Here is an 11,556-nt window from a genome sequence, read left to right as displayed (position 1 = left end):
TATTATCCGTGGAGGAAATTACGTGTTTAAGAAATCTTACACGGGACTTGCAAATCCCATTAGGGAGCCTGAGACACAGAAATTACTTAACTCTTTATAATCCACTTATAGCATGCTGATTTACAAATGCAAAGGAAGCCTTATTGGTTTGTATAAAATCGAAGTTTTGAGGGACTGCTATTTACTTCTGTAGGAAGTAACGCAGTGTTTAATAGTTTGAAGGCAGGTAAGGCCTTATTTTATACTGAAAAACTGTGTTATATAATGAGAGATATATAATCTGAAATTTTGTAGCCTTTAGAGTAAATAGAGCACAATAACCAGTTATATTCCTATAACCACCTTTCCAAGGAAGACAACTTGGTCTCTACTGATTTCTGAGTTATAATGAGAATGAAGAATATTACTTTAAGAACTGAGAAAACATTTGTTATACACTTGAAACAGAGTAACTGATTTCTTTTGGATGTTAAATTACAAATAGAAATGATTTAAAACTGTTTCTGTAAATAGTTGAATTCAATTTTTATTTTTGAGAAATGAGCAAAAAAATTCAAAACATGTTTTAAACAGATCATGATCATTACAATCATCAAATTTGTTTCACAAGATTCCTATCCATGAAATAAGATATATATAGGATTCATAAAAGTCTATTTAAATGAAAAACGGCATCTCAAAAATGGTTTAGTTTCGGGCAATTAAGACGATAAAGTGACCGCAGTATAATCCTCTTAGCTAATAAAACTAATTTAGAACTGAAATTAAATGATCAAATAAAGCCTTTGGTGGCAAAAACGTTACTGATAATGACAACGACATTGATATATTCAAATTTCTTTCGTTTTATTATTGGAATTTTGCGAATATGAAGACCGAGTCGCTTAAAAAATACCTTCATTATAATTTGTACAAATTAGAAATATCTAAAATTAAAAAAAAAAAATTAATTCAATATGGCCGCTGACGAGACATTAACAATGATAGTGACATTGACAGACAAACTCGAATAAGTCACTTTAACAGAGAAATAAAAGAACATTCAGAACAGTTTCGTATACTCTATTCAACGAACTCTTCCTATTGCACAGTGCATAGCTGCTCCGAGCCACCAAAAGCTTCCTCCTCTCGTCTCTTTCACCAATGGTGGTTGCTGTCAAGGTATTCAAGAAGTCCACTCCTAATGGTAAGATCACAGTCTACCTAAGCAAGCGCGACTTCATTGACCATCTGGACCACACTGATCCCATCGATGGAGTGGTGGTCATCGACGATGGATACCTTCAGGTAATTTCTGCTATGGGTGAAACTTGAAGTAAAAGAGATGTTTAGGGTCGCCGAGTATTCTGCTCGGTGGTCACGGTGTACCGCTACGGGCGAGAGGAGGACGAGGTCATGGGCGTTAAATTCAGCAAAGAAATGACCATCGCATCCACCCAAGTAGTCCCTTCCAAAAAGGAAAAAGAGGAGCTAACCACTATCCAGGAAAAATTGATCAAAAAGATGGGTTCCAATGCTTTTCCCTTTATCTTTAAATTCCCGGAAATGGCCCCATGCTCAGTAACCTTGCAGCCTGGTGAGGATGACCAAGGGAAGCCTTTGGGGGTGGAATATTATGTCAAGTGCTGGGTTGGTAGTAATGAGGAGGATAAGGGACATCGCAGAAGTACAGTGCAGCTGGCCATTAAAAAACTACAATTCGCTCCTGTAGGACACGCAGGCAATCGCCTTCCCTCTTCGGTGATCTCCAAGGGATTTACTTTCTCTAGCGGCAAGATCAATTTGGAGGTGACCCTGGATAAGGAGATTTACTATCATGGGGAGAAGATCGGGGCAAATGTGATGATCAGTAATAATTCGCGGAAGCAAGTCCGTAACATCAAAGTCTACGTGGTGCAACATTGCGAAGTCACTATGGTCAATGCTCAGTTCTCCAAATATGTGGCCAGTTTGGAAACCCGAGAGGGGTGCCCTATTACTCCAGGGGCTAGTTTCACAAAGGTGGTCTATTTGGTTCCTCTGGCCTCCTCCAATAAGGACCGCAGAGGGGTGGCTTTGGATGGGCGTTTAAAAGATGATGATGTCAACTTGGCCAGCTCAACCTTGGTGAGTTTAATGGGAAGCAACTGAATTTAGCGTCAGTTTTAGGTCCCTGAGGGCAAATGCCCAGTGGACGCCATTGGTATTGTGATCTCCTACTCCTTGAGGGTGAAACTTAACTGCGGCACTTTGGGCGGAGAGTTGGTCACTGATGTTCCTTTCAAGCTTCTCAACCCCTCTCCCGGGTCTATGGACCGGGAGAGAGCTTTGGCCCTTAAGAAATCCAAATCTATTGAAAGGTGTAAAACAAAATTTTTTGATACTTAGGAGAGTAAAAACATCTTTTAAGGGCTCGCTACGACAATGATGATGACGACAATATAGTCTTCGAGGACTTTGCCCGCTTCCGTATGTCTCGCGATGAAATTGAATGATTTTATGACGACCAAAGCTCAAGATCCAAGGACCACGATTCTGGATAATAACTAGTTTATAGAAAGAGCAATATGCAGGGTTTATGGATGAATCGTGCGGGAAATTCTAGGCTTTTGGATCCAAAATATGCCACTTTTACGAATTTTAAAGCCAAAAATTTCCCAGTAGATCAGTGTAGGGAATGTAGATAATATAGAAAATCATTTTATGACACATGAAATTGTGTTAGTAGAACTTTAAGCGCTAATAGGCAAATTTTTGAATTTAATTTTAAGACTGTTTTGTTTTGTTTATAGGTAACTAAGGGCAAAATAAATTATGCTAGAAATTTCGGTGTATTTTACATATTCGCTCAGAACCGATCGAAATTCTATTACTGGTTGTTCGACAGAGAACGTCATATTCTACAAAAGTGAAATGTCTATAGAAACACCAAAAGCATCATTTTATATTACGTTATCATAACCTCAATCCTTTCCTCATTAGCCATCTTTTTCTCTCTTATGCTTCCCATAAGTTTGATTTCTCTCTTTTACACGTAAACTTTCGGCGCGTTTGTAGTCCCTAAGTGGGACTGATAATTTATAAAAATATCTTTGATTTCGATAAAACTAATTAAAAATTGCCCCGTGCCGCCGCTAATTGGGAGAGAACGTGTTAATTCACTATAATTCACTTCATGACCGGTTTCCCTTGACCCACATTTAAGAGAAAATACTACAGCTAATTCAGTCCAATTTCTAATTTCACCGGACCCCCTTTGCGCTCCCGAAGTCCATAACCTCATTAGGTAAGTCCCTACTCTTTATTTTGCTTTAAAAACACCTCATTTCAATGTTTTGTGCATCTCAAACAAATGTAAAAAAAATTTAATAATGTCCATTTCAACAGCCCCAACAAATGAAGGACGTAATTGATGTAATGGAGCTCCAACGGGAGAAAACTCGCCGTGCTACCTCAGTCGACTACAGACAGCTCGAATTCCTAGGGGGTTTTACCCCTGCTATGTTCATCTTTGAGTGTGGGAAAAAATTAAATGCACAGCCCCTTACTTTGGCCACTGCTGCAGTTACAATGCATCGGTTTTTCAAGGAAGTTGATCATTCCTCCTATTGTTGCTATGTATGTTTAGTTTCTATACAACCCCCAGTTTTCCTCACTTGTTTTGTCTTAGTTAATTGGGGCCTCATCATTGTATCTTGCGGGTAAAGAAAAGGATGACCCTCTAAAGATCCGGGACATCATCAATGTGGCCCACAATACTCTGCACCGAGGCTCCAGTCCTTTGGAGATCAGCGATGAGTATTGGAGCATGAGAGATGCCATTGTTCAAGCCGAATTTCTCATCCAACGTATTTTAAAATTTGAGGAGCGCATTGTGCATCCACACAAGTACATGCTGCACTACTTAAAGAGCATGGAGGGATGGTACTTAACCCTCATTAAGATCTTTGTTTTAGAGCTATTAAATCTTATTTTTAGGCTGGGAAAAGAAACATGGGAAACAGTTCCTGTAGCAAAGCTTGCAGCAGCATTTTTGCAAGATTTTCATTTAGACTCGGCAGTTTTAGACTACCCTCCTCAACATATTGCTGTGGCATGCATCTCATTAGCACTGCAGTGCTATGGAGTGCAGCTGCCCCTGATGGAGGATCTGGATGATGAGGCCTGGTATTCTGTGTTTGTTAAAGATTTGCAGAAAGACAAACATTGGGAGATTATGGAAAAGATTATGGAGGTGTTCAATAAGGAGGAAATTCATTAAGTCTTCTCATCAGGAAAGTGACATTTTTAGGTGTTAGAATAATTAAGTGACTGGTTAGATGTAATTTTTCAAAAATAATACACTTAAAATTCAGCAGCAATTTATAGTTTAACTTTTTATGCAAAACAGCCCAAAAACAACCCAAAAATTAGTAGTTAACAATCTTTGAATTTGACTCATTAATAATAATAAATTCTACCTTAAATGGCCAGCCCATACACAGAAACAATACAAAACATAGTTTTATTTTCCCAACGAACAGTGCAGCTCCCATCAGTATTATTATCCCAATAACAAGAGCTAGCAGTGTGCAATCCCGCCCCATTCTTTTGCATTATAGTGCACGTTACAATGTACTTATAGGGTTTCATTAGCTTGGTAAGTTCTGAGGTACAGGCCTCCACTACAGCAGTTGTCCAGTTATTAACTTTATTTTGCTGGTAGCTATTGCCTCCAATCACATTCTCTATGGCGTCTTTTATAATTTTGCTGACGTCGTCCACCACAAATTGGCCCTCCTCTTGCAGGTCTTGCTCTAGAATTTCCTGGGAAGTCTTTTCCATGGTTTTAGCAGATCAGTAAAAGGAGGCTGAGTCACAGGTTTGAGGTTAAAGCCAGCGAGGAAGGTTTTTGTGGGTTAAATAAGGAGTGAATTTAGCTGTTTTTTAAAGGATGTTCCATATAATTTTCTTGTATTAAAGTTATGTTTGTATTTTGGCTTTAAATGAGAGTTTTTTGTTGTTAGGGAGAAAATGTCAAAACTTGTTTGTGTCAACTGTCAAATAATTAGCCTTAAACAATGGGATGTCATTTACTTATTAGTTCTGGCCTTGCGCATTAAGACAGCACTTATTGTTCAAGCTACTCCATTATCGACTATATAGTTCTCGCTTACATTAAAAAAATTGTAATTCTATAAGGAAGAGACTAATTAAAAAATTTAAGTAAAGGAAGCTTGAATTTATTTTATTAAAAACGCAAAACTGTGTATTCGTACCTATCATTGTTTGAGAGTTATGGCTTAGTTTCGATGTGCACCTTTAAGGAGTGTACGAAAACCTATTAATATTCAAAAATACATAACTTAAAAACGAGACAAAGAAAAAGATTGGAAATTGGGGCCTAACTAGATTTAAGTCCGATTTATTAGAAGCACTAAACTGCGCAGGTCTATTGGTTTGTATTTAAGAGTAATAGATGCTTTGCTTTCCTCCCATTCAATGATTGTATATTTGTTAATATAATCAAAATTTGCATTTGATAAAAGGGCTATAGGAGAAATCTGAAAATTAAGGACAAACTAGACTTAGACTTGATCCATTAGAAGCACTAAACTGCGCAGGTCTATCTTTATTTGTTTTCGAGTTATTGAGACTCCTCTAGGTACTTTGACAAATACTATATAAAACTTCCAGATTTTCAAAAATTAGCAATTTAATAAGGGTCAAAAGAAAAAATCTGAAAATGGTGGGACAAGTAAACTTCTGTTTGTTCTGTTAGAAGTGCTGCATTGTGCAAGTATATTTGTTTTTGTTTATAAGCTTTGGAGACTCCTGTATGCACCCGCGATATAAAATTGAAACTTTTGTCGGAAACTTAAATTAATCTAAAAATTCGTAAAAAATCGTTATGAAAATTTTAGGGCTTATACAATTAATTTAAATGTTTCGATCAAAGTGTAAATAGTGTTTGAAAGTTGTCAGGTTTAGTTGCTAGAATTTCCTAAATGTTAATAATCGTCCCAACTTTACAGTTTCAGATTGGACTAGCAGTTTGATATTCACTCCTGCTCCGACTTTCAAAATTGAGGAATCAAGATGAAAATTTTAGGAATTATAGAGTAAATAGATGTTTTTCGAATAGAATTTAGATGAGTTATCTACGTTATAAAACACTATTGCTAGAATTTTTAAAATACAGTTTATCGCCTTAGTTTCACAATTAATGTGAGTGTGACGCTGTGTTCAGCCCTCCTACGCTCTTCAAAATTAAGGCATCACCGTTAAAATTTTATAATTTATAGAGATAGCTGAAGGCTTTCGCATGACGCTTAGCTGGTTTATTTACATAGTGAAACACAACTTCTGCAATTTTTTATTTCTTATCGCTTCAAATTTACATGTCAAGTTGGAGTTGTCCTCTGGGAACCCCAGCTGCTGTTACTGCCCTGAAAATAGAGAGAACGTTGTGAAAATTTCAGCGTTAGTAGAGGAAACTTTTCAGCTTTGAAATGAGCATTCAGTGGATTTGGTAACATATGTAATGTAGGAGGTGGAGTTTTTCAAAAATCTCAGGTACAATTTTTAGCTCTCCGGCTTCCGGCCCAATCCCAATCTATTAGCAGGCCAATTTCGGCTAAATTTTGCTTATAAATTCATCAGTCCAGATATATTTCCACTCTTTATTTTTCCGAAAAAACTATCACGAATAAAGAACAATTATGTGGCATAATCACCTTAATCTCCCATATCAGCACGTTCAATCACGCTGTAATAGTACCGATTACGGGTACTAATTAACGTACATCGATATCAATATAAATTACTCGGTTTTGAAGGCCCCAGGCGATGGATAGTGGGAATTCTCTCATCGCAATAATTGCTCGAGCGAGCATTATTGTTTTTAATGGGCAATTACGCCAAGGAATGTCCATTGAATCGGAAAAATCAATGAACAACCCTTGAAAAAAAAGCCCAGGTTAGGCGCTTTCATGAAGGCATTTAGAAGGCCCTGTAAAAGCCAAAAATCCAGTCGGAATTGTGTGTTCTTGCCCGCGAAATCGGGGCTATTGTTCCGGATGTCTTTCAAGAAATTCCTCATAGGATGACTCATTTATCTCTTAGTAAATCGCAATTAAAACGTCCGAGTGATGAGCAAAATAAGTCGTGACTCCGGGATAAACAGGTTTCTGGTACCTCTCCGGTACCACTCCATTGTCCAATCAATCATCAAGATGAATAAAACCTGAACCTAAACCTCGTTTTTTCCCATTAGAACCGCACATATTCCGTGGGTGGCCGCTGATAGTCAGAAAACCGATAAACACACAATTAGTGCATAATGAGTACCAGTGATTAGCAGTTTGTATCAACAATGCTTTTAATCCTGCATGGTGCACTTATCGCTGCCCTCTTAAGGGCGGCAACTGGCCAAACCCCACGTAAGTCTCTCCAATAGAATTTCCGATATTTATGAAAATCTGGAACTTTCTAGAACTCACCCTTGATGAGTGCTTCGACCAATACGAGCGCGGAATTTACCCCCACCCTGAAGATTGTAATAAGTTCATGTCATGCGCTACCACTGAGCCGTTGGACTGCCCCGCGGGGCTGCATTTCAACCCTATAAATTTCGTGTGTGATTGGCCGGCCAGTGCCGGGTGTATGAAAGTGACCACGTCTCCTCCGGCTCCGGTTTCTGAGTCTGCAACTACCGCGAAGTCTGAGACACTTGAACCCATTTCTGAGGATAAAACCACTTCCTCTACATCACCTGAGAGGGATGCTGGCACACCGGGTGAGCCTGAGAAGACTGTCGAGTCAGAAAAACCTTCTGAGACTGTCGCTACTACGCCAGAAATGTCACGCGAATCAGAAAGGCCTTCAGGAACTATTACGAAGTCTCCTTCAGCTAATTCCACGCAAAGTACTATTGCTTTAAGTACTTCTATGGAGCCTCAGACCCCTACTGAGTCTAAGAAATTTTCTGAGTCTTCAACAATAATTCCATCAGTTCAGCCATCTCACACCACACCCTACGCTCAAACTACCCCTTCGCGATCTACAATCGATAATCAGGAAGGCACCTCTAAACTGACCACTCCTAGTGATACCCAGAAGCCTACTGGCTCTGATAAGCCGTCTGAATCCTTCACTACAACTCCTTCAAGCCAAACTACAGCCAGCGAATCAGAAAATTCCTTAGAAACCACCCCTAAAATAACTCCAACTGAATCTGAACAAAGCACTGTTAAATCAACCACTCCTAGTGATGTTCAGAAGTCTACTGAGCCTGAAAAATCTTCAGAGCCGTCTACTACTACTCCGTCAACTGCACTACCTCAAACGACACCTAGCAGTTCAGAAAAACCTTCTGAAATGTCCCCCAAACCAACTACAATTGAATCTGAAGAAGGTACCTTTAAACTAACCACTTCTAGTGATACCCGGGAGTCCACTGACATTGACACGCCGTCTCGACCAGCCACTACAACTCCTTCAAGTCAAACTACTGCGAGTGAGTCAGAAAAGCCCTCAAATACCGTCCCTGAACAAACTCCGTCTGAGTCAGATCAAAGCACTGTTAAACCGACTTTGCCAAGTGATGTTCAGAAGTCCACTGAGTTCGAAAAATCTTCAGAGCCGGGCTCTACTACGCCTTCAACTGAATCTAAGCAAACTACCCCTAATGACTCGAAAAATCTAGCTGAATCGACCCTCAAAACGCCCTCAACAGAATTTGAGGAAAGCACAATTAAACCGAGCTCTCCTAGTGATGTTCAGAAGTCCACTAAGTCTGAAAAACCTTCCGAGTCGGGTTCTACTACGCCTTTAATCGAACCTAAGCAAACTACTCCTAACGAATCGAAAAGTCCAGCAGAATCGACACTCAAACCGCCCTCAACAGAATTTGAGGAAAGTACGATCAAACCGACTACTCCTAGTGATGGTCAAAAGCCTACTGGATCTGAAAAATCTTCTGAGTTGGTCATCACTACTCCTACAAGTCAGTCACCAGAAATCACATCTAGTAACTCTGGAACAGCGTCAGACACAACCCCCAAACCCAAACTATCAACTGCAAGTGAACGTGGCACACCTTATAAGTCTGATAAACCATCAATGAATGAGTCACCTCGAACAACACCTGGTGACCCAAGAAAATTCCAAGAAGTTTCAGAAACTACTTCCGAACCTTCCCCTAGTGATTCTGATGAAAAACCATCAAGTCCAGGTAAAAGTCCTGTTTCAGACAAAGCTGAGACAACTCCTATAGTCCCACAAAGACCAGATACACCTTCAAACACATCCCCTCAGCCCAATCAAATTACTGAAACTACTCCCATTTCCCCCTCAGGCTCTAATCAACTCCCTCCTGAACCCACTCACCCCAGCGAGTCCAAACAGCCCTCTGAATCAAGTTTGGCAACCAAAGCACCTCCTTGTGATCCAAACAATCAATCTTTATGCGAGACCCTAAAACCCCCTCTAGAGAGGCCTCCTCCTACGCAAGAACCTGGAGAAGCTGTAGATCTACAGAGTAGGTTTAAACAGGACGATAATAGGGAACCCCTAACTGAGCCTCCTCCAGCTCCAGAGGGCTATAGCCTCAAAAACTGTCTTTCGCAGCATAAGTTTGGGATTTATGCGCATGATTCTGACCCTAGCAAATTTTACATGTGCACCAAAATGAGGCCATTGAAGCTGACTTGCAGGGAAGGATTGGAGTTTGATAAAGAGAGTTATGGATGTAACAGGCCTAAGGTTACTACTCCTATGCCTCCACCTGGTGAGTTCTGCAGTTAGTTCAATGTTTTTTATTCATTCGTTTTTTGATAGATTTGAGAATTAGGGAGTGTCTCTCCAAATACCACAGGGGAGTGTTTCCACACCCCACAGATTGCGCAAAGTTCTACGCATGTTCCAAGATAGGTCCGGTTGAAAAAATGTGCCCTCCAGGGCTGAACTTCAACCCCAACAAGATGGTGTGTGATTGGCCGTCCAAGCATTGCGTCAGCCCTGCGGCCAAGACCAGAGATCTGAGTAAGTCCTTCTCTGTTCCTCCTACTGCTCTTCTAATGGACTGTGAGTAGTTCTCAGGTCCATGAAAAGAGACAACATCTTCCCGGATCTGGTAGATCGCTGCCCTGACAAACTGGCAGAAGTAGCATTCCCCAGTGGAGGACAAGTGGATCTAGGAAAATCCCTAACTCCCTCGCAGGCCTTGCAACCGCCCAGTATCTATTGGGAGGCGGATAAGAGGTCCTTCTACACTCTCTGCATGGTAGATCCAGACGCTTCAAGAAGTGAAGAACCTTCCCAATGGAACCACTGGATGGTGGGCAATATTCCCGGAAATAAAATCTCTCAGGGGCAACCATTGGCGGAATATCTCCCTCCTTGTCCTCAGCAAAACTCCCCTCCCCATAGATACACCTATATGATCTATAAGCAGCCCAGTAGACTGCATTTCCAGGAGCCGCGTATTCCAGCCAATTCCTTTCAGAACAGAATTGGGTTTAATTTGAGGAATTTCACCCAGAAATACCAACTGGGACAACCCATTGCTGGGAACTATTTCAAGTGCAGTTGGGACAATTCAGTACCGCAGACGCTGCAGAGGATCATGTTTCAACCTCCGAAGTACAGCATGACCATCATTAGGCCTGGGTACAGGTCCAAGTATAGTAACTCTTATTCATACTCATATAGCTTTAAGTCTGGATGACTTCCCAAAGGCTTTAGACCCAATAAAATGTTTTAGAGAATAAAATTTGTGGTTCAAGTAAACTTTAATGAGCAATATTTCGTCTTTCATACAGTTTATATAATCGAGTCAAGCTGAGATCGATAGCTCTAAGTTTCCTCAATAAAACCTCGAAATGTTAAGATCTGTCAATTCTGAATGCCACAACAGAAGGTGATATTGCAGGCCAACTGCTAGTTGAAATACCATCTCAAGGAGACAAACTATTTTCAAAACATTATAGCACCTAAACTTTTCATGCTAGACAAGGCAGCTAACCTCTGTTCGAAAGCATAGAGATGCCTCTATAAACTCCCAAATATTCATGAGGATCTCTCAATAATGAGCAGGGCAGGGCGGATGTTATAGGGCAACTGTTCTTGATACGTGCTCTTCAATCAATAAGCCATATTAAAAAAATTCGAATGGCCAAATTTGATAAGCCAGACAAATCAACTAAGTTCTGTTCAAAAGCCTATATATTCCTCTATAAACTGTAAAATATTTATAAGGCAAACCAAAATATTCGACCATACACCCGCTGTTCGCCCTGACGAACAACATACAAACTACGCAATTGGCGGGGGGCAAAACGGCGGGCCTACTAATGGACATTAATAAGGCTTTTGATAGCGTCTGGCACAGGGGTCTGCTACACAAATTACACAAACTGAAAACACCAAAATACCTAATCTACTTAATCAAAAATCTGATAGAAAACCGACAACTTCAGGTACGAATTGACACTGCCCTCTCCTTCCCCTTCACCCCGGAACAGGGACTACCACAGGGTTCGTCGCTCTCACCACTGCTCTACAATATATACTGCCACGACATATACAACTATGATC

The 11,556-nt window shown here is 40.2% G+C and overlaps 4 protein-coding genes across 5 annotated transcripts; 3 read left to right on the top strand and 1 right to left on the bottom strand.

The window, feature by feature from the left end:
- Positions 1 to 164: 164 nt before the first annotated feature.
- On the top strand, positions 165 to 2,803 carry Arr2 (arrestin 2). The gene is made up of 5 exons (XM_066297963.1): positions 165 to 226; positions 1,092 to 1,287; positions 1,333 to 2,106; positions 2,149 to 2,339; positions 2,390 to 2,803. The coding sequence occupies exons 2-5, from the start codon at positions 1,144 to 1,146 to the stop codon at positions 2,472 to 2,474; spliced, it is 1,194 nt and encodes a 397-aa protein (XP_066154060.1). The 5' UTR covers positions 165 to 226; positions 1,092 to 1,143; the 3' UTR covers positions 2,475 to 2,803.
- Positions 2,804 to 2,937: 134 nt separating this feature from the next.
- On the top strand, positions 2,938 to 4,340 carry CcnQ (cyclin-Q). The gene is made up of 4 exons (XM_066297976.1): positions 2,938 to 3,265; positions 3,367 to 3,597; positions 3,650 to 3,903; positions 3,958 to 4,340. The coding sequence occupies exons 2-4, from the start codon at positions 3,376 to 3,378 to the stop codon at positions 4,238 to 4,240; spliced, it is 759 nt and encodes a 252-aa protein (XP_066154073.1). The 5' UTR covers positions 2,938 to 3,265; positions 3,367 to 3,375; the 3' UTR covers positions 4,241 to 4,340.
- On the bottom strand, positions 4,324 to 5,037 carry LOC136347733 (dynein light chain Tctex-type-like). Its single transcript, XM_066297989.1, has one exon. The coding sequence runs from the start codon at positions 4,801 to 4,803 to the stop codon at positions 4,441 to 4,443; it is 363 nt and encodes a 120-aa protein (XP_066154086.1). The 5' UTR covers positions 4,804 to 5,037; the 3' UTR covers positions 4,324 to 4,440.
- Positions 5,038 to 7,206: 2,169 nt separating this feature from the next.
- Positions 7,207 to 10,848, top strand: LOC136347702 (cell surface glycoprotein 1-like). Of its 2 annotated transcripts, XM_066297955.1 has the most exons (5): positions 7,208 to 7,400; positions 7,454 to 7,756; positions 7,817 to 9,748; positions 9,799 to 10,002; positions 10,053 to 10,848. In XM_066297955.1, exons 1-5 carry the CDS (start codon positions 7,334 to 7,336, stop codon positions 10,685 to 10,687), a joined length of 3,141 nt encoding a protein of 1,046 aa, XP_066154052.1. In that variant the 5' UTR covers positions 7,208 to 7,333; the 3' UTR covers positions 10,688 to 10,848. The 2 variants fall into 2 exon arrangements, with proteins under 2 accessions (XP_066154044.1, XP_066154052.1); XM_066297947.1 differs by having other exon boundaries at positions 7,207 to 7,400; positions 7,454 to 9,748.
- The last annotated feature ends 708 nt before the right edge of the window (positions 10,849 to 11,556 follow it).

This window comes from Euwallacea fornicatus, chromosome 2 (assembly GCF_040115645.1).
Source record: "Euwallacea fornicatus isolate EFF26 chromosome 2, ASM4011564v1, whole genome shotgun sequence".
NCBI classification, from domain to species: domain Eukaryota; kingdom Metazoa; phylum Arthropoda; class Insecta; order Coleoptera; family Curculionidae; genus Euwallacea; species Euwallacea fornicatus.
This window is presented reverse-complemented; position numbering and strand designations above follow the sequence as displayed.

Excerpts from the sequence above, each read along its gene's own strand:
- Arr2 (XM_066297963.1), top strand. The coding sequence starts at position 1,144 with ATGGTGGTTGCTGTCAAGGTATTCAAGAAGTCCACTCCTAATGGTAAG. Across the intron at positions 2,107-2,148 it reads ACTTGGCCAGCTCAACCTTG|GTCCCTGAGGGCAAATGCCC; the intron begins GTGAGTTTAATG and ends CGTCAGTTTTAG. Across the intron at positions 2,340-2,389 it reads AAATCCAAATCTATTGAAAG|GGCTCGCTACGACAATGATG; the intron begins GTGTAAAACAAA and ends ACATCTTTTAAG.
- CcnQ (XM_066297976.1), top strand. The coding sequence starts at position 3,376 with ATGAAGGACGTAATTGATGTAATGGAGCTCCAACGGGAGAAAACTCGC. Across the intron at positions 3,598-3,649 it reads ATTCCTCCTATTGTTGCTAT|TTAATTGGGGCCTCATCATT; the intron begins GTATGTTTAGTT and ends GTTTTGTCTTAG. Across the intron at positions 3,904-3,957 it reads TTAAAGAGCATGGAGGGATG|GCTGGGAAAAGAAACATGGG; the intron begins GTACTTAACCCT and ends TCTTATTTTTAG.
- LOC136347733 (XM_066297989.1), bottom strand. The coding sequence starts at position 4,803 with ATGGAAAAGACTTCCCAGGAAATTCTAGAGCAAGACCTGCAAGAGGAG.
- LOC136347702 (XM_066297947.1), top strand. The coding sequence starts at position 7,334 with ATGCTTTTAATCCTGCATGGTGCACTTATCGCTGCCCTCTTAAGGGCG. Across the intron at positions 9,749-9,798 it reads TACTCCTATGCCTCCACCTG|ATTTGAGAATTAGGGAGTGT; the intron begins GTGAGTTCTGCA and ends GTTTTTTGATAG. Across the intron at positions 10,003-10,052 it reads GGCCAAGACCAGAGATCTGA|TTCTCAGGTCCATGAAAAGA; the intron begins GTAAGTCCTTCT and ends GACTGTGAGTAG.